Genomic DNA, 22,214 nt, shown 5'->3' on the forward strand with positions numbered 1-22,214 from the left:
GATTAAGAGACACTAACTACTTACTCTAAGTCGTCTACTTGTGCCAACTCGGCGAACCTCGAGGGCGGCTAAGAGCTACCTCAATCCCGCCCCACAAGCCGCGCGCTCGCACAACTCCGCAAAGCCCGTGGCTCCCCTAAGCGGTGCCGGAGCCGCTAGCCCAGCATTTCGCCACATACCCCCTCTCTCCATGCCTACCCTCTCCAAGCAATAAAGCTGTCTGTTATACCAAGCTTTGCTGGAACTGCTCAGAAGCATTAGGTATGCCTTTTAGCCCCCTTCGCTCAGCTGACTAAGGGAGGCTACTGTGAATGCTTCAGGCTAAAGGAAGCACCCCGGCATCTCATGGTGGGTTAAGCACTCTTCAAGGTCTACAAGGCCTGTGTTCCCCAGGGATCACAGAACCTGGATAAAGACCAGCCCCAGGTGATAGCAGAAGTTACCCCAAGCTTGTGGGTATACTCCAAAAAGGGGTTAGCCAGAAGCTGGAGCCCTTGGGGAGGCATCCAAAGCTTGGTTTTGGTTGGGTGCAGTGAGGTGGGTGGCTCAGTGCAGGAGCACCCCCTACTGGTCCGCTACACAAGAGAACTTTAAACATTTGTAAGTGTTGTAGCCATGATGGTATAGGAAATACGCAAGAGGAAAGGATTTCTGTGGGTGGTAGCTTTCATTGGACAACTATATGATAGTGATAGACTTAGACATGCTTTTGAATGCAATGTATTCACCTTCAGGGACATTGAAAATCTTATCTAAGTCTCTCCCTACTGTGCAACTAGTCCAATAAAAGATATATCACCCATGGAAATCCTTGCCTCTAGAAAGTAAGTTGACATTTAGGTGCTGTGAACTAGATTCATAAATATATTTAGTTTCCTGAATGCTAATTTCTGGAAAATATTAAAGCCACTCCTCACCAATAAACTGGTGCCAAAGTCCCAGATTGCTTTGAATTTGCATTTTCAAAGACAGCACATCCAGACAGTTTATATCCTAAACCCACTAAGTTACCAAGTTTCCAAGTACAGAAGTCACACTGTAACCAGAGTCTGGTCTGGGCCACTTCCCTTAAGGATACTATTTTATTTCTTCTGCATACAACAAATTAAGTAGATCAGTTATCCCTTCATATTCCCATTCACAGTCTTTAGGTTGCACTGGATGAGGACTCTCGTGATAGTTTACAATGGAGACTGTAATGGGCGTAGTGCTCAAATATTTGTTTCATTTATTTTAACTTCTAACTTCCTTTCTTAAATTCTCGTATGAACAATTGTGATTATTTTTCTTGCTTTTTTTTTCCCTTAAAGTATCCCTGAACTAGAGGACATCCCATTGCTGAAGTGATATTAAGACCCACTTAAGTTTGGCAAGCAATTTCTTTTTCCTGCTCATCTATAAGTTTTAGAGTCATTTTGGCTATCGTTAGTTGTCACTCAACACCAATGGCAGATCCAGGATATGGCAAAGTGGGGTTTGGGAGCAGCAACCCATATGGCAGAGTTGGATCTACCCTCATCCCAGCTTCTACCCCCTGCCAAACCTGGACAGGGAAAACTGTACAGCAGGAGCCTTTAGGGTCTTCTTAAAGTCCCCATAGAAGGTAAGCATATCCCTCCTTTCCCCACCATGCTCAGATGCACATCTGCTCCCCTCACCTTTTGTCCCCTCCTCCTCCAAGTGCTGTTGCTTTTCTCACTGTCCCAGGGGCAGGGGAAGCTTCTGACCTGCCCCTGCAAACCAAGCTGTGTGGGCGCTAATCTATTTGGGAACAGCAGCAGCAATGGGGAGAGGGTGCCCAGTTCCCCTACTGCCCAGTCTATGAAAGAGCAGGCTCAGGAAGGAACAGCCACTGTCATCACTGCCCTAGCTGAGCCCTGCCCCCACACAACTCAGCTGGAGCAGGCAGGAGCAGCTCTGAAGATTCCCCCACACACAGGACAGCAGGGAAAGCTGCCACAGCAGGCTGGGGATGGAGGAGTGGGGGGACATGCCTCTAAGCACAGAGGGGAAGCAGGGATTCTCTTCTGCTTTAAAGACTTTTTCCAAGTCCTCAGAGGCTCCAGCAACACTGTCCAGTCTAAAACGGGGTGCAGCCATACCACTGTATCCCCTCTAGATCCACCCTGCTCAACCTCAATACTGTCACAGTTAGGGAGATGCTTTCCTTCTAACCTGATCAAGTCATCAGCTATGTCCTGAATAATGCTTATAATTTCGATATGATCCTAGATCCTCAGTGTGGTTAGGTATTGAAGTGTCCAACTTCTCTGAAATAGATTAGTATTAAGCACTTTTTGAAGAGGCTAGGTAAGATGAGATAGGATAAGAGATCCACCATGCACCATAAAGCAACCAAGAGCAAAGCCACAGTAAGAACAAAAGACTTCTGTTCAGGCTATTGGAAAAATGATTCAGCTCTCTTACCTTTGCAATTCAGAGCTATTGTACTTTATCCTAGCAAGGGATAATTATTTATAGAAGACATTTTTTCAATTCAGACTTTTTGGCCAGAAAGTATCTGGTCATTTTCCAATTGACAAAGTAAATCATACACTAGGTTAACAGTTCATTATTGCAATTGCATGAATACCCACTTCTAATTCTCTTCTGAACTGTAATGTCCTTTTATTGGGTAGTATGAAGTAATCAAATTTGTCATCTTTATATTCAAAATACATCTTTCAAGTCAGGTCAAATTACATGTGCAGAGTTCAGGATTTAAATTGATAAGAGTAAAAAAAAAACCCACTTCTGACACACAATATAGTATTTTAGCTTCTTTCTAGAGTTGTTATTTTTCAAAATCTGGACTACATAATGAGCAACAGTTGTAGCATTGGGAAGTAATATAATACAGCAATTCTTTTGAATGAATGATACTCACAACCTATTTTTCTCTTTGAGGACCATATATATGCCAGTTAGCGTTTTCTGAGTTACCTGGCAGGGATTAACACAACATGTTGACTGTGGGGAAAAAAAATAATAAAATCTTTCTACACTAATCATAGTACTGGCTAAACTTGCCTCAATTTATTTTTGGACTGACCAAGATTTACAAATTTCAACCATTAATTTGTCACTGAAAATTAGTGTTTAAGACTTTAAGTGACAATACTGAAGGCTCACTAGCACATTACAACCACTTTTTTTCCCCTCAATCAGAAAACTCATTCTTGCAGTGGGCAAACTTTCAATACTGTTTATTATAGGAATTCCCACCATGTTTATGCCACACAAATAATCACTCTCTCTTGCATCTGTCATAGGGCTATGCACTAAAAGAATCATTACCTGTTTGTTAATAGCAGCTTCTAGTTCTGGATAACCTGCTTTATCAAGTTGAATGCCCGGGAACAGATCCTCTATCAGGCTTAAAAATAATGGTTCATCTTCATCAATCTACAAAACCAGTAGAAAAAAAGATTAAATAAATGTCACAACCATTTTACTTTCATTAATGGTACGCCAGGGTCAAATCCTGCTCTGCATCATGAACTCCAATAACTTGAACACGTTAGAGTCAAGATAGTTGGACTCTGAGGGTATCTGGGATGAGGAAAAGGCATTATCAGTCTGTAAATTCATAGACTCCTCCAGTGTAAGCAAGACTAAGAGAAACTGTGAAAAGAGATCTAGAGCTGGGATTCCATTTTGCTATAATACAGGGGACAAATTTTCTCAATACAATGGATAAGAAAGTGACAGGCTTTTCTCAGAATCTGGAGTGGAAAAAAAAAAAAAAAAAGAGTATTATGTCACGTAAGTTGTGAGTGACAAAAGGAATTAAAGTCTAGAAAGACATTAACAGAAGTTTATCACATAAGCTTTTGAAATGTTGGCTGGACAAATGAATATCATCAGATAAAGCCCAAACCAAACACTAAATGGGACAGAAATGAAGATCAGGTATACAGTAGCTAATTTTGGAATCACTACCTAGAAGTAATAACAACAACTGAAACCATAGAAGTGTGAAAGGTACCTATCAACAGCAATGAACGTAAAAAACTAAACTCTAAATTATGCCAACAGGAGAGGAAGGAGTATTTCTAAACTAATCTTGAGAAATTTAACATATCTATTGATTAGCCTTCGTTAAACACATTCTCCCACCTTATAGTTTATTAGTGTTTCCAAGTATTCGACTCAAAAGACAATTATGAAACAAACAGTTTAAATCTGTGAAACTTACAAGTTTAGAAAGGTTCATGTCTCTCAATACTCGCATGACAATAGTAGATTCTGTATCAGTGGGGTTTGCTCTTTTTGCTGCTCCCAGTGTACGCAGTACTGACAAAATATTCCGCAAACCAAAGTCATAATGAACCTAGAAAGTATCAGAAGTTAACAAAATTCATTAAGCAACTCATTTCCACTACGCAGGAAAACAATTCATTTAACAAGAACAACATAATTCTGGAGCTCCTCCACTGTTACTGCCATGGTACTGCATTCACAACACAGATTCAATTTTTCTAAGGTATCACTGTCAAAAACATTCATCTCATTCATGCTGCAGTTTGCCCATTTATTCAACTGGGGGGGGAAAAAATCACAATAACAACTTTCAGATAGCACAAAAATCTGGGGTTTATTTAAATGCAAGATGGCATAACTCAGCAGTGGTAGTATTTGTCTCCAAAAAGAGTCCTCCTCTCCCTCAGAGGACAGTTACATGTAAAAGAATTGTAACTCGCAGGTGTAAGGTAGATTATTTTTGAAGCAAATAACCTCTCTGTAAACTTGAATAATGATCATAGTTTTAGAGTTGAAAGTACACCTCAGCAAACAGGCACCTTCCCCCCTGGATCCCAAATCTGCTCTCCAAAATAAGGATGGGTCTCTTAAGTGAAGAAGCTGATTTTTCTTCACTGGAATAGAAGCATGGAGGAACAGAAGTACAGAAGACACTGTGTTTTAATGCTGCCAAGATGGCTGCCACTTCTTGGTGGCTCCAGCAAACAAGAGGCAAAATCCAGTGTTGACCTGCCTGCAGCTGTAGCAATTAATTGGGCACTGTAGTTTGTGCCTGAAGCAGCCACTGACCTTGCTCAGGGCAAGTGCATGCAGTCTGCAGTTGTATATTGATGAGGTTGATGGAGTAGAAACAACACATTAGCATTTACAGGAACTTAAAGACTTATTTACAGGAAAGACAATCTAGCTACTGCCCTTGCAAGGGTCTGGAACCAAGCCTTGTTGCTATCCTGCCACACCAGGAAGTTCCTGCTGTGTCACCTAGACCATCTCCTGGGATACCACATTTCTGGAGGACTTGCTCTATGTCACAGTCAGCCATGCACACAGTTGGCCACAGTCGGAAAAATCTTTTTTTCTACATTCCAGCTTCCAAAAAATAAGGAGCATGTGTCATTTGGGGGCACTTGGCATGAAAATATTGTATTTTAACTGTGCCTTCAGGTTTGCTTTCATGCAACAGAAAAGGAAAAGGGTCACAGTACCTGGAACATCAGGTTTTTAAATTAAAAAAAAAGTTATCAGTATTTATATCATTGTAAACTGCTGCTGTAGGCTAAGAGAACCGTTCTGAGCTTCAAAGTAGGACTCTCTTCCATTATCTTATTGTGTGAGGTGAAGCAAAAAAAAAAAAAAAAAAAAAAAAAAGAAGCGTTAGCCTCTTGTGCAGACGTTAGCAAGCTAGCTAAGCCTTACCAGGGCACACTTTGACAAAGTACTTTTTTTGCTTTCTAGCAAAGAGATATGCAATATGTAAACAACAATGAACATGTGAAATAAGGTTTCCCTTCTCCCACCCCTCCTCCTCCCCCATATTTAAAAAGTGTTTAAGTTATCTGAAACCCAGGAAAGCATTTTACTTTATTCTGCCTATATGGAGCCATCTGTCAATGCCAACAGCTAGAATCCAACATTTTCTAAAAGAATGATTCTAAATGGGATTGTGTGCATCTTCCACCTATTTCCTAGACTGTTTTAATCAAGGACCATGTACTCAGGCCTTGGAATGCAGGGAGGACTTTTCATTGTTTAAATGCAAACTGATAACTCCACAGACAGCAAGACAAATCCCATAAGGAAGAGTAATGCTGCTTCATGCTCTTCTAATGGCAGAGATAGGAATGCCCTGAGCATTATGTCCATAGGTCTTTTGATTTATTGTGTAGTCTGTTTGAGAGGAGAAGGCCATTTTTTTCAGGCATTACTGAGGGCTGGTTATCCAAGAGAAGCTCCTCAAACATACAATATAGCCTAGGTAGCAGAAACTGAAAAAAATCCTTTGTTGCCCCTTACAGTAACAGTATATTAACATCTAAGTGCTACATCAGCTGCTGACAGATATTGAATTAAAAGGCATGATGTGATCTGATCTACGATCTCAAACATCATTCCTCTTGCTTTGCCACAGGTGCATGACAGGAGGTGCGATTGTGGGATCACGGCTCCGATCCCAAATGCACCATCCTGCTGGTGCAGCAGCAGCCCAGTGTCATGATCCTGGGCTCCCCCTGTGCTGGCAAGTGGCACTCCTAAGGCTGGAAGCACCTGTCAACTAATCCGGACACCCAGCTGCAGGAACACGTGGAGCCCTTGACTGCTTATAGACATGCTTATTAAATCTGCTCCACATTCTAATTAGAATGCTCCAGCAACACCTCGCTGTCACATGTATTAAGCCCCCCTGCATTTCAAAATGGCCATGGGGGTGTTTTAACTAAAACCTCATTTAATGACCTTTAGCTAAAGTGCCTCTGTGGTCACTGTGAAATGCAGGGGGACTTAATACATCTGATGGTGAGCTGCTTTAATTAGAGCGGCTGTCCAGGAACCACTGTAATTAAAATGCCCTCCTACCTCCAAGCACATGTACAGGTAGCCCTTGGCTCCAGTGTTGGCCCCATATTCAATTTATGGTGCAAGGGGAACCAACCACAAAATTATTATATAGATTTTTATGTAACAACTTTTGTGGCTTATTCCTTGTTTTATCATACCATCAACTAAATGGATGTGTGGTCGGGTTACTAATGATGTAATTAACTGGTCTTAACCCACCAAATACTACAATACCCATTCAAATTCTAAGTAATCTTCTATCAAATGATAGCCACTTCCCTACACAAAAACAAAGAAACCCATAATACTTTAAACCCAAAGAATAATAAACTCCATTCAGTGACAGACACCTTCTGGTTTAATATGTGCTTATCACACTGATAGACCCATTTCTCTGCTCCATAGCTCTCTGATATTAAGTGCCAGATTAAAGCTATTAAAGAGACAGTTTTCTGACAGCTTCACCTGCTTAGATAATTGCTCCTCACACAGTTTGTACAGAGTGAAGAATTTCCTTGCCAATACAATGTTATCAATAAAACCACAGCTAGCCATCTTGACCCGTATTATAATCTGACGATCAGGAACCATCATTGCTACTGAACGGAAATTTATTTTCAGGTTTTCAGGCAGCTCTTGTCGTCCAGCATATCCTGGGTTCTGAGGAGAAGAGAAAAGTTTAAAGTTGGCGTTGTTGTATTTAATAAGAAAAATGAACTATCTTGACATAGTTAAGCAAAATGTGTTTTAATATTTAATTACAACTATGTTATGAACTTAGTACAAGACTTTCAATTCTGCTTTGACTAAGGCAGACAACAAAAAAACTCCAAACTCTGAGTGCCTTAGTAGATGTATTCTATCACTTACTACAGATTTTTAGCACTTTTACTGCCTTTAGCACTGAAAGCAAATAAAGCTAAGCAGGTGAGAGCTGGATTTTATTTTTCTTGAGTCACTACATTTATCCAGGTTTATCAGTTACATCTGTAAAAATAACTTTGAAGTTGCCATATTGCAGACAATGGCCACAATTTAGCAGGCAGAACATGGATTATAATGTGAAAGTCCATTACTAATTTATTTTCCAGTCCCAAGCTGAATTTGCAGGGCTGGTTGCTAGAATAAATTGGTAACTAGTTAATTTGGCACATTTTATCAACAGTCACTGAGACTCAACCCTGTAAGCTGGCTATATAATCAATTTTCCTTCTCAAACCGGAACAGAATTTTAACAGCTTAGGTGACATTGACATCAGGGGTTTAATGAGTACAGTAAATGCCACCAGTATACAATGACTGAAATTAAAGACACCCCTCAGATTACCTACCATAGTTAGAAAGATTCCAAATTCAGAATTCATTTCCACATTATCTCCATCAGTGAAAATAAAACTCTTTTTACGTTCCTTCTTACAAGTCAACACGATTGCAATTTGCTGTGCAGCTACTGATAATACTGGTAAATCAATACGATTGAATTCATCGAAGCAGCCCCAAGAGCCAGACTGAGCAAGACCTTAAAGAGAAAAATACTACTATGCCTCTGAACACTGCAATGTTAAATGCATGGACTCTAGAAGTTGTATTGACTGGGAAGAGAAACTAATAGTGAAGGCAGATAACTGAATTAATTCTGTTCACTTACTAAGTAGACCCATTTCCAAGAACTAAGAAAGAATCTAGTGGGAGAAATTTTGTTTGGTCACAGTTCCAAGCCTTTCTCAGCTAATACCCAGCACCAGAAGTTTTCTCTGGACAACAGGCCCAGTATTTGTCCAGGCCATATCCTTGCTCTCCAATTCATTCTCTCTCAGGACAGATAATGCCCATCAAAATCCATCAGTCAGGCACGTTTTCAAAGCGATGGCTTCTCCTGTTTCAGATATCTTGTTCCATAAACATGAAAACTCATCAATAATAAAAGGTAACTGTTAAAACTACCAGTTTCCAGCCATAATAATAGTGTACAACTCAGTTAAAGGAATGAACCACCAAATTTTCTATACATGAAAAGAGGTTCCAGGACACACTGATCTTAGAAATAGGGGTTTTTTCCACCCCCCAGAATAACCAAGTAAACATTATACTATGATTCTATGAATATTTGGTAAGATACTTTTTAATACACAGTAACTCTCAAAAAGGAGAAAGGTGAATATTCAGGGTTCAAGTTCATCCTCGGTTTTGCATCTGCCATCATTTTCAGGTGAGGAAAAAGACAGTCTATACTCCCTTCTGTCTCTGCTCATGTCAAATAACTGGTTTTAGTATTTAAGAATAATATTTAATACCATTAAAGAGTCTCTCACTTTTGCTAGCTATTTTAAGCAACGTAGCTGATTAAGAATTTAAAGCGTTTGACATAGTGAGCCAGAATCCATGAACTTAACAGTTTAGACAGCCACTCTATTTAGCTCTTACACATAGTAATGTGTATAATGTACGTTCTTTTAATAAATGTTTTGATCTTGTTCCTGTCCAATACAGATTGACATTTGTGTTAGGAATATGATTAGTTCTCAGTTTTCCTAAGTCACACAAGCTCAAAAGAAAGATTTTGGTTGAACTGAACCCTTTTCTAAATAAAGAATAGCCATTCTCTTGTCCTTGAAAACTGTGTCTATAAAAGTACTTCATTATTTTAAAACAGGAAACGCTGAAATAAGTTTGAGGCCCAAAGTCTAAAGCATATGTATAATCTTATTCTGTAAGGTGTTATTGAATAAGAGAACTCTGTAACTGGGCAAATCTCACCTTTGAAAATTCTCCCTAGTCCTCGGAAATCCATCTGGTCTGAACAATTGAAGACCACAACATATTTACCAAGGCATCTTCCCATGTCTTTGGTAGTTTCGGTTTTCCCTGTTCCCGCAGGCCCAGCAGGTGCTCCACCCATGCTCATCCCCAAGGCTTGAGCCAAAGTAATATAACATCTACAAGGCAACAGACTGTTAAGTATCTACAGTGCAGTATTCAGTGCCCTATGCCTGCTTTATAATCGAACTGAGAATTACATCCTTTTAACTTGTTCCCAAACTGGATCTTGAAATGTGCCCAGGGAAAGCACTAAATTAACATGATTCAATGGCCCTTGCAATTGGGAGGCACACCTGCCAATCAATCTGAAGGACAAGTCCCCACATCAGTTATCTTTGGTGCTTCTCCATGGCCACTTTAAAGCACTGTGTCATCACATCATAATTCCTAATTATGTATGATGTCACCTGAGGAAAATTCCAAAATCTAAATTTGACAAGGTGACAGCCAGCATGTTTAAGCCCAAATAAGAGATATTTTAACTAACTTACTTCAAAGGACGGCACTCTATTAAACCTATCAATGTAGCTATAAAGAAAGATCCCTGTGGAAGCAGAACAACTGAGATTCAGATTTAATTGCACAAGAAACATTTAATTTGGTCAGACCAAATAAAATGTCTATTTCCCACTCAACTGTACTACTTTCATTATATTTAATAGATCTACTTTCTATGGAAAAGTATGTCACACATGCATACTGCATGAAGTCAGAATTTTCTCAGGATTGTATATTAATCAAGGTCCAAGCACAAAATTCTACCTTTTCACATGCCATACAAACCCACTAAAGCTAAGAAAACAGTGGAACTCAAAACAGACTTTGACAACAAATGAGCAACAATGAGCCTTGAAGTAGAAAGCCCAGGTCTTTAAGCTTTAAGTAAGGGTGTGAGGAAATCAAATTTTAATCACCTGTCTGTGAGAGGTGTTATGACAAGCCTGTCAGTACAGCCTAAGAATTCATTCTGGTACGTAAAGCCCACATCAGTGATCTTTATGAGCATCTTATCTAAGTCTTCACTAAAGTAAAATCTGCACTGTTTCAGCCATTCAAAGTCTGCGGGGCTCTTGACATGCAGACGGCACTAGGAAAATAAAAGCAACATTTGAAAGCGCTAATAGAGACAATCTCCTTGCATTTATGTACATTACCCAAGGCAAACCCCAACAGCACTAATGAACTCAAGATGCAATTAGTAATTGTAGCAACTGATAATTTAAACTCATGGTGCTTCAGTTGTGCTTATTAATAATTTTGCTAACAAAGGCTTTTGGAATCACTGGGTGCATCTATGCAATTTATGTGAACCAAATTCCAAAGCAGTTTGAGCTGGAGCAAACTATTCCCAGGCACAGTATCAGGCACACATGTTCAGGAGAGCTTCAATTTGAGCCAGCGTGGAATGGGCCTGGGTTGGCAGGGGGTACAGGGGGTCAACCCCAGGCTCTGGGTGGCAGCAGAGGGTGGCAGAGAGGCTGGCTGGGGCACCAGGGTGCTGAAAGCGCAGTGCCATGTGGCTAAATAGCAGGCAGGAATCTGCCCCCAGCTGGCTGACCTGATCAGCTGCAATTTACACTGGTGGCCAGCATCTACAAATGCTTTTAACCACAGTAAATTACCCTGGCATAAGATAGTACTGTCCCTGACAGTACTTACTGAAGTGTTAATTCATTTACTGTGGCCTAATACCATCACACATGTAGATGGTGACACTTTACTCCACAGATAATTAATTTACACCACAGTTAAGCACGTGTAGATGTAGCCACTGGGTGAGTCAACATGTGCTATTAGCACAGAATGATAAACTCTGATGCATATATGCCAGAATTTATTACTCCCAGGCATACTGTTTGAACGTGCACCCAAGACTACAGCACGCTGAGCCAGGACAGAGTAGCCCCAGGTGGCATGGGGTGGGGGCCACACCAAAGCACCCTCATATGTCCTAGGCTGCCCTGGCAGTGTCTACACATGAGATGCTGCTGAGTAAAGGACACCGTCCTAATAGCACTGCACATGTAGCAAGTTATGTTTTACTTTCTGCAGTAAACTTTTCATGTAGATGCACAACTATATAGACTTATAGACTAACAAAATCAGAGAGAGTAATCAAGAGATCTCTGATTTAATTTAGAAGATGAAGATCTACCCTGCCTTCTTCATATATATGTATATGTAACGTAAGTTTTGAACAGTTCACTTCACTGGATGCTGTGAATGAATATGCACAGAGCAGTAAAAAGAAAGGAGAACATAATGTTAATTCTAAATAGCAGAAAAGGAGGGAGGGAAGAAAGGGGGTAGGGGGCAGTGCTGGGACAGAAAAACAAGCAATAAACCCACAGAAACAAAGAGGTCACAAAAGCTAATCTAAGTAATGAGATAATAATACTTGGTGACCATTGAGAATAAAAAAAAACCTGATACTTCATTGAATTTAACACAGCTAAGCAACCTGGTATTCTATTGATCTGCCATGCAAAGATGGAGGTCTCATTAAAGTCCAGGTAGCATTTAAAGATATGATTCTTGAGTCTAAAAACTCAGTTCTCTACTCATTTCCAACTCTGACTCATGTGTGGGCTGATCATATATAAAATGATACTACTGAGAAAAAGCTGACCAAAATAGTAGGAAATAAATCAGTACTCACAAACAACAACATAACCCAGTTGAAAATATGTCTAATTTAGTCAACTGCACCAGATTAAGCATCTTTAGGACTTGAGAACAAAGGTGATCTAGTAAAGGATCATCTTGAGAGGCTGGACACCTTCAAGTCAGCTAGTCCTGACAGATTACACCCTAGAGTACTCAAGGACCTGGCAAGTATCATAGCCCAATGATTGGCAAAAATATTCAAAAACTCATGGCACTCAGGTGAAGCACCTGAAGACAGGAAGAAGGCCAGTGTGGTACCCATCTTCAAGAACGGGTGGAAAATTATCAAAGAGACCCTTCTGGATAAGCCGGCTGAGGGCAACATCCTGAGGGACAGCCAGCACAGGTTTGTCATGGGTAGGTCTTGCCTGACCAATCTCATCTCCTTCTATGACCAGGTGACAGTTCACCTAGACAAGGGAGAAGAGATTGATGTCATATATCTTGACTTCAAAAAAGCCTTTGATCTGGTGTGCTATGACCTCCTCACAGAAAAATTGACCAACTGTGCCCTCATCTACACCACAGTCTGATGGCTGTGAAATTGGCTCCAAAGTTGGACTCAGTAGTGGTCAACAGTATCGAATCATTATGGCGCTCCATGACCAGTAGCATCCCCCAAGGCTCTGCGTCCTTGGACCAGTTCTCTTTAACATCTTTATCAATGATTTGGACATTGGTGTCAGAAGCGCACTGGCTAAGTTTGCCAATGACACTACACTTTGGTGCATGATGTCCACACCTGAAGACAGGCTAGTGATCCAGGCTGACTTGGATAAACTTAGAAAGTGGGCAGATACCTGATGACATTCAATACTGATAAATGTAAGGTATTCCACCTCAGGAAAAAAACCCACAGCATACTTATAGGCTCAGCAGTGCTATGCTTGCAACACCACTGCTGAAAGAGACTTAGGGGTCATGATAGACCACAAGATGGACGTGAGCCACCAATGCAATGTTGCAGCTGGTAAAGCAAACAAAACTCTGGCTTGAATCCATAGATGCTTCTCAAGCAAATCGCAGGTTGTCATTCTCCCACTGTACTCAGCCTTGGTGAGGCCGCAGCTGGAGTACTACATCCAATGCTGGGCTCCACAATTCAAGAAGGATGTTGAGAAGCTTGAAAGAGCCCAGAGGAGAGCCACGCACATGATCAGAGGGCAAGAGGATAGGCCTTATGAAGACAGGCTGAGAGCCATGGGACTCTTCATCCTGGAAAAGCGCAGGCTCAGGAGGGACCTGGTGGCTGCTTGTAAGTACAGAAGGGGTGTACATCAGGACCTGGGAGAATGTCTGTTCACCAGATCACCCCAAGGAAAAACAAAGACTAATGGTCATAAACTCCTTCAAGACTGTTTTAGGCTGGACATAAGACATAAATTTCTTTACTGTCCAAGCCCCCAAGACCTGGAATAGACTCCCTCCAGAAGTAGTGCAGTCACCTACTCTGGACTCATTCAAGAAATGCTTGGATGCTGATCTTGCTGGGATCCTTTGACCCTAGCTCACTTCCTGCCCCTGGGGCAGGGGGCTGGACTTGATGATCTTTGAGGTTCCTTCCAGCCCTGAGATCTATGAAACCCGTTAAGATGCAAAGCCTTAGAGTGTTGAATTTGAAAATATATAAATATACAGTTGGCAAATTCACTCATTTTGTCCTGAATGTTGGTGGGAGTAGGGGAGAGGGATCAAATTCTTAAAAGGAACATGCTGTTCTGTCTTCCTTTTATGGATTGCCAGCAGGTAAGAGTTGCAGTTTATTCCAACAAGCTAGTATTGAGACGGAAATGTTATCTCCATTCCTGAGACATAATATATTAAATATTACCTCTTCCTTTATTTGTAAGCTACAACCATAAACTAAGCATTTTTTCTATGGTAATGAAGTGACATTTAGCTTGTGGACTTAATTTTCTTTTAAACTAAGGCCGTCTTGGAGGCTCTGACAGCAGTAACTGATTCAGTCAATGCAAATTATTAATTTCGTCAGTTCTGGGCCATTTACCAGCCTCATCAAATTTACACTAGAACCATTCAGTTTATTTCAAGTCTTATTTAATGATTTATAGAAAGTAGAATTGCTTGAAGAATTTTAACTAAACTTGTGGAATTAAAACATTTTAAAAAGAAAGGTATCCTAAAAGCTTGACCATTCCTCTTGAATTGACACACTTGTACTTGCCTTGGGATGCACCCATCAAGACCTAATGGATTTTTTTTTCCTTACAGTTTTAAGTTTTACAGCCAAGATCAATGAATTCTTAGTTTAAGTCACTTTAGTCACTTATTTTTATCCACAGAAGTATAGTGTGATTTTCAGAATTGCAGGCAGTATCTTTGAAAGTTATTGCCATAGGTTGGAAACAGTGTCACTTTCAGGTAGGGATATGTACAATTGTGGTATCTCCAAACCTGCATCCAGCCACGTTTTGGACTGTAACAGTACATTAGTTAACATTCTTCAAAAAACTAACGTTGCTTAATGTGAAATTCAGAATACTTACCAAGTCATCAAAGATGTCCCTCTGGTGTACATGGATAGTGATTAGCGTCTCGTATTTAATTCGTTCAACTGTACTAAGGTCCTTTGTTGTCATGTCTATCAGAGTGTTAAGTAGGTCCAAGAAAAACTGGTTTGTCTTCTGCATTATTTTTTTATCATACCTGGCATTAGACAAAGCTTCTTCTGAGTTCCTTGTCCAAATCATTTGGATTCCCAGTAACCCAACCTTGCAAAACATGAAATAGCATGCTCTGAGAAAAGGGTTATTTGTAGTGAATGTAATATATTGCCTATAAATCTTTCAATGCATTTTGAAATGTTACTCATACATTCATCTAGGATATACACTTACCTGAATAATCATATTTAAAAACCGGGATATGAAAAGTTTTGTGACCTCTTTTGAAAAGACAGGGGCACCTGATCTCTGAAGAGATATTTTTTCCCCATCAACATTCCTTTGCTGTTTCTCTTGCCCCAACTAGTGACTACTTCCTTTTTCAATATTACAGCACTGCTTACTAGCAGTTCTCAAAAAGCTTTATCAAGTCATGTGTAGCAAAACCCAGGTTTTTGTTCTTTTTTTTTTTTTAATTTAATTTAAAAATACATTCCCTCCCCTTCCCCTAACCATTTCTGACTCTCGGCCCTCTCTAGCCCTTTTAAGTGATTACAAGTAGTACTAGGTAAGCTAAGTTCTTGTATGCTATTATTGTAATAAGCCCCTTTTTATATTGTGTTCTGTTATGTTTGTATTGATTTTTACTGATTTATATTGTATTATATTATATTCCTATCATTTGTGCATTGGTTGTTATCATTTCATATTAACATTGTATGATTTAGGCCTGCAACGTGGGTTGGCATGAGTGATGTCAAGTATCCATTTTGTGTCGGGTTCCCATCTTGTCCCCATGCCCTGTTGTGTACGATGTTATAACCTATAACTCATACCTTCCCCTCCTGTGTAAACTGGTTGCTGAATGAATGGGGATGAATGAGCGTGCTCCAGAGACAAATGGCCGTAGGTCTAAAAATAGTTCCCTCTGAATGATGGAACCATCAACTTGACAACCCAACCATCATCCTGCATTGACCCTCCCTGCCTCAAGATTTGTAAGACAAAGACTGCTGCAGAAATCAGTCAACCCACCATTACAGACACCTGAAACTGCATGTCCTTTCCTAGGACTGCACATGCTCTGTACACCAGGAGCTGACTCTTGCCTGGGCATGCCCCTGCCATTAGAGTCATAGGAGGTCTGCCCCTATAAAAGTGAAGGCAGACCCAGTGGGACACCCTCTCCATCTGGATCAGCACCATGCCACACCATCTATCCACCCAGAAGCCCTGCCAGCAAGCCCTCTCTGGACAACACCTTGCTGGAGAAGACCCCGACTGGCCATCAAGGATCAACTCACAGCCCAGGATAGGTCACTATCACCCACCTTCCCTTCCCAAGCAAAGGACTTGGATTCTGCTTCTCTTCCCTACCTGGGCTCCAACCCTTCCACTGTGTCTCTTTCTCCTGCTACCATTGTGAGTGAGTGAGTGTTGTCTATTTAATAAACCTGTTATTTTGAAACCCTGAGTCTGGTTTTTGTCTGTTTCCTAGCTGTCTCCTCCTTGCCACCAGGCTTTTTCCCTTGCTTCCACCCCAGCACCAGTGACCTCAAGTAACCCTGGGGCCACCTGACCTTAAGTAACCCCAAGCCTCAGTTCCTCAGCCCAGCTTCTCTCTAGTCTACCGGTTATAATCCTGGTCCTGGCAACTTTCACTCCCTACACTTTAACCGCTCTCTCACCTTAACCTTCCCCCCAGGTATCCCAAATACCACAAGCACACACACCTTACCATGCAAGTTAGGAACAAATATATCATTGTGTGCATGATATACGAATTAATGATCCTTGGATGAGTCTGTATGTGTGCCTGAGGTCTGTGTGCCTGTCTATGTGCACGTCAAATTGCTTTGTGTATTTGTAGATGTGCAATTGCATCACACCTTCCCATCTAACAGTGCAATTTTGAGATCCTGAAAGTCGGCGTGACCCCACAGGGCAACACATGTACCATTAAGCTTTACACAAAACAGGGAAGCACTGTAGCAGACTGCCACCTCTGTCTCTCCCCAAACACTCTCCTATGTGACAATCTGGTTAACATGGTCACTGCAGAGGGCAGACATTCCATCTCTTTAGGTAATCCAGAGTTTTAACCCAAGTTGGATACATTCCTGAGGGAAGAGGCAAACCTGCTCCCCCTGCCTATGCAACTGGCATCACATACCTGGGTGGGGGTCTTAGGCTCCCTATTGTTCTAAGCAATGTCAGTCTACCCAGCAACCAGTGATACATTTCAGAATTGTTTGGCTGGAAGCCAACAGGTGCTGGCCTTCTTTGGACCAGGTAAATGAGGTCATAAATTTTACATAAGTTAAGGACTGCCCAGAGAAGCAGTAGACATGATAAAAACTCAGAGAGAAGCTGGGCCATCTGAAACTCTCTCTCTTGAAATTCATGATCAATGAACTGCCTGCCTCCAGAGGGAATTTCCACCTGCCTCTGGATGATATTGTAAGTAAGATACCTGAGATTTAACTAGATATATAGCTTGCAGTAAAACTCAGATGCATGATCAAAGGCTACCCAGCCACCCTGTTTGCTCTATGGAATTTCTTTGAAATTGCTCTACCATGTACCCTCGCTTCTCAACTTACTCCTTGTAACCAATAAAAATCTCATTTGTACCTAACATGGGAGACTTATTGGGAGTGTGTCTAGATTATGCCTTGGGGTCTCCATGGTTCAGCTGACTAAGGGAGACCACTATTTGTGCTTCAGACTGACAGAAGCACCCCAAGTTCTTGGAATGGGTTGAGTACCCTCAAGGACTACTAGCCCTGTGTTTCCCAGGGGGCATAGGGCCAGGATCAGTCCAGACCCCTGGTGGTAGTGGTGGCATTACCCCCAGGCTAGTGGGTGTGCTCCAAGAATTGGGTCGGCCAGATACAGGGTCCCCCAGGAAGGCACTTAAAACCCAAAAGGTCATCAGGTGCAGTGAGGTGGGTGGTCCAGCACCCCCTACTGGACTGCTACAAGCACAACTCAGCCAATAATGACTTCTCAAAAATATTGAGCATCCTATATGTCCATCAACTTGCACGGATGCCTCTATCAGCATCTATAAAAACTAGGTCTCTGTCACTTTGCCCACAGTCACATGCAGGAAGTAGCAGTCAAGACTGTCAGATCTTTTTTAATATCACTCAACTGCAATGATTCCTGTGCAAATCAGTTTAGACTAATGCATGAATTAACAGTCAAACTGATAATATTATGCTCTAATTTTAGGCATGCATTTTCTTAACATTTATTTATACTGGTATGCCAAAGCCTCATCAATAGGAAGCACAAACTGTTTGTCAAAAGCAAACTTTCAAATACACTACTATTTGTCTGTGTTCACATGTCAAAGAAATTTAGAACTGGAATAATTTTATTATGGTTCCTGTTTTTAACATTGTGGTACTAAGCTTTTGAAAAAAAATCTCCACTACCACTATTTTATATGGACAGAAGTTAAGTTTTAACTGTTCATAGTTTTCTAGGATGCAGTTTTTCTCTGTAGGTTCTAGATGCCTCATGAGTACAATTAAATTAACAATAATCCTACTTTCTAAAAGGACATTAAACATACCCTTCAAGTTTTGCGCTGTTAAATGTCAACACAATTTTTTTCCTTTTTTTTTTTTTATACATATAACCAAAGGATGGTAACCTAAGAAATTGCACTTGTCTGTAGGGAATCCTTCACCTATTTAAGAACCTTACCTGGGCTGGAAAAGTAGAGAGGAATTCTATTAATTGAAATCCAGTTTCCTGAATATTTGTGGCTGCCTGGCAAATTACATGATGTAATGAGGACTGGGATTCCTTCAAAAGGGAATTGAGCCAAACTTCCACATTACCTTCAGCCATTACAGGTTTATCCAACTCAATCGCCTCACCCTCTCGAGAGCAAATCAACAGAATACGATCATATACCTAATAAAAACAAAATATGTTTTGGCACAGAAAATACAGTGGATGTGTGTTCATTTTTCTCAACTTTCCTCATACAATAAATTTTCATAACATTTTTCATCCCAGTTTTTAACTGGACATTTTATTTTGATCTAACATCATGTGCTATGAAGAAAGATAAGGAAATGAAGATGAACACCAAGAGGCTTCATCTGAACCATGATGCTATTTCAGTGGTGCTTAAGCAATGCTTCAGAGGACAAATACTATTAAGGCAACTAAATTGGTCACGCCTTTTGAGGGTGGGAGGTTGGTTTTGTTTTGTTTAAGAATTGCTTGATTCCCTAACTGCTCATTAAGTCACACTCATCTAAATCCTGCACATATGCAACAATGCAGCTTCTAGTCTTAAAATCAGGGCAACAAATGAAAGGTAGGAAGCTGCGGAACAAAGTGGATTAAGGGACTTGCTCAAAGTAACACAAAGAATACATTTCAGAAATCAAATGAGTATTTAATACCAGCTCAGTGCCTTTATCTCAAGGCTGTCCTAGTCTCAGGAAGAGATTTTTCTGAATTGCCTGAAGGGCTTAGGACACCAATTCAATAGGACTGATGTTTCTAAAACATAGTTATTTCTGTAATACTGGTATTTTCCTGTCAAAAAGGCTGGGAACAGGTGGGAGGGAAGAAACCAATAGATTTACATTCCACTCACAGGGAATTGTATCAGCAATTATAATTTGTTCTGAACATGACGGCCACTGATGGTACATGTCTCTCCAAAGCATTACCAAAGTAAACTCATGGTATGTCACTTGCATGATAAAGCATTTGGAGAGAAATGTCCATGGCAAGGATTTCAGCAAAACAGCCAACAGTCCCCCATAATGAGCACTTAGCCTTTACATGGTTTTTTTTGTGCAGAACTTACTTCTACGCAAATTTCTTCTACCTGAATTTCAGTTTCAAATCTCAAACATCCTGGATTTTGAAGTTTGGCCTTAAAATCAATAACCTGAAATTTAACGTTTGGAACCAACACCAAGGAAAGAAAAGGCAGGGGGTGAAGAGAGAATGATTTTTAATATAACATGATACAAACACCTCCGCTTATATAGAGCAGGTTATGTTTTCCCACAGACAAGAGAGACTCATTATCATGGCTGGCTTTACTTTTAGAAACTCAAATTCCCTTTTAATCAATGTTTTAAACAGCAAGAGGCAGGGTTTGCTTTTCTTCTGCTTAAAATACAGTTGCTGGTGCAAATCTTCTGGAGTAAGAGTCCTACTCTATTTGACAAGTAAATTTATGTGTAGAGTAAGTCTGCGAACCCAAATCTCCAGAGATAAAAACCTAATCAGAACTAGTGAACTCATGAGCCTTGGCGTATCTGTCACATGCTCCATTCACTATCATAAAGCTTAGCTTTTAAAAAAGATATGCATTGGTTGCTGATTTGTTACAGAGACTGGTGAGATTACAGCTGTTCATACCTTTTCATGGAACCCAACTGTTTTAATGTTGTCAAACACATTGAGCAGGTGGGCCTGTATTGTATGAGAGTCTGAGGCCTGGCCAAGAATTTCCAGGAGAGCAGGGTCAGATACAAAGAAGAAACGAGGAAAAAGGAGTCGTTTTTTCTCCAGATACCTTAGTTGAAACAGAAAGAAAAAAGTCACAAGCCTCATCATAGTAATTTATTCAGTATGGCCTTAAGGTGAGCTTTGACTTATCCCTTTGGCAATGGAAGACCAAGCTCTCTGAATATACCACATTAGTATAGTTTTCATTAATGCTAATACAACAGCAGTTCCGACGCATCATTCTGTGATGGTTTAAGAGTGCCTTTGATGTTATTCTTTTGTATTAGATATGATTTCACAGAAAGCAGACATTGTTTAATAAAGGGTCAAATTGAAGGGGCAAAAGGTTACTAAAATTTTAAAAGACATTTTTTTGAAGGAAGTACATTTTTCTCACTATTGACAGTCAGCCTGTAAACACACTCGAGAAGAGTCAGATTAGGGCATAAGTGTATTTCATGAATTTGCTTGCCCATCCAACTGACTGGGTTGGACATTCTGCTACAGCTTCCACAGGAACCAGGCAGAGTACAGGCCTAGTGGCCTCTATAGTCAGATGCTACTATCCAGAAAGTGATTTATTACCCTCCTCTTGCATCACTTTGCTCAAGTTTAAATTTCAGTAACTTGTTTCCTGATTTTTCTTCTGTCAAGGTGACTAAACTCTGCCTGGCTCCACTCCAAGTAGACCAAACACTGAAGGAACCACCCTCTTTTCTAGTCCTGCAGCTAGACAATTTACTATATTTACCCAAATCGATACAAGACTACTTAGAATTTAAGACAATGCCCACCAATAGTTAGATTCTATACCTGGAAAATTGTAAAGTAAAGTACTATTCCAGATATAGAATGTAATTAGTGGAAGGTAATTTTAAATTTGTGCCTCCCCCCCCACATATTGTTGTGGCAGGGAAAGCAGCAGTGGGGATATGAGAAGCTAGACCCCTGCCCCTTTTCTCCCTGCTGTCTGTCCCCCACCATGGGCCATGTCCCCCTTGCTGCCTGCCCCTCCTTGCCTGTGCCTGCCTCCCCACCCTTATCCCCATGTGTGCCTGCCCCCACCTCTCCCTGCCTCCCCACTACAGCCTGCCTCCCCCACCCCCTGCAGCCTATTTCCCCACCTCATCCCTCCCTACAGCCTGCCCCCACAACCTCCTGTTCCCCACTGTAGCCTGCCCTCCCCCATTCTCTGCCCACTTGCCCATACAGCAGCATCTATGCTCCAGGTTGGGGCACACAGAGGTAGTGACATTCCTGCCTGGCTCCAGCTTGAGCCAACCAGGGAGAAGAAGCAACACTTCCAAGCTGGGCTGGGTCAGGGCTGGAGGGGGCAGGTAGTGGTGCAGCAGAGGGAAGGCTGCAGGTTTCTACACCCATCACACTTCACCCCAGCCAAACAAATATTCCAGCCCATCACAGGAATGGTGGGCCCCAAGACCAAGACCAAAGCTGCAGCTGAGCTGCTGCCTGCCCAAGACAGTACTCAAATCCAAGACAAGGTTCCCCCCACCCCATTCTATTTGGAGGGTGACCTCATCTTGGATTTGAGTAAATACAGTAGCACTTTTTGTTCATGACCTATTAGGAGCCTTACCCTGTGAGTGACTTTTGACAGATTTCTAGTTGCTCTAGTAAGTGTGGCAGCAGCTGTCCCATGGTTTCATCTCCTACACAGCACTGTACCACATTCAGCATCTCATGGGCCCGTGTCATTATCTTCACCATTGATTTATCTATGTTGGAAAAACGCTTGGCTTCCTAGCAGGAACGAAAGGAGGAAAAGCA

The 22,214-nt window shown here is 41.1% G+C and overlaps 1 protein-coding gene across 5 annotated transcripts in view; it reads right to left on the reverse strand.

The window, feature by feature from the left end:
• Positions 1-22,214, reverse strand: part of DNAH5 (dynein axonemal heavy chain 5) — a 294,998-nt gene that overhangs the window by 124,088 nt on the left and 148,696 nt on the right. For all 5 annotated transcript variants that reach the window (XM_019541679.1, XM_019541689.1, XM_019541661.1 and 2 more), the window contains exons 31-40: positions 22,024-22,187; positions 20,337-20,493; positions 18,648-18,860; positions 14,814-15,038; positions 10,554-10,726; positions 9,577-9,755; positions 8,151-8,338; positions 7,285-7,479; positions 4,199-4,333; positions 3,298-3,405 (exon numbers count right to left, since the gene is read on the reverse strand). In XM_019541679.1, the coding sequence (XP_019397224.1) occupies positions 3,298-3,405; positions 4,199-4,333; positions 7,285-7,479; positions 8,151-8,338; positions 9,577-9,755; positions 10,554-10,726; positions 14,814-15,038; positions 18,648-18,860; positions 20,337-20,493; positions 22,024-22,187 (1,737 nt within the window). The remainder of the gene's footprint in view (positions 1-3,297; positions 3,406-4,198; positions 4,334-7,284; positions 7,480-8,150; positions 8,339-9,576; positions 9,756-10,553; positions 10,727-14,813; positions 15,039-18,647; positions 18,861-20,336; positions 20,494-22,023; positions 22,188-22,214) is intronic.

Source organism: Crocodylus porosus, unplaced genomic scaffold, assembly GCF_001723895.1.
Source record: "Crocodylus porosus isolate Cpor-Errol unplaced genomic scaffold, CroPor_comp1, whole genome shotgun sequence".
NCBI classification, from domain to species: domain Eukaryota; kingdom Metazoa; phylum Chordata; order Crocodylia; family Crocodylidae; genus Crocodylus; species Crocodylus porosus.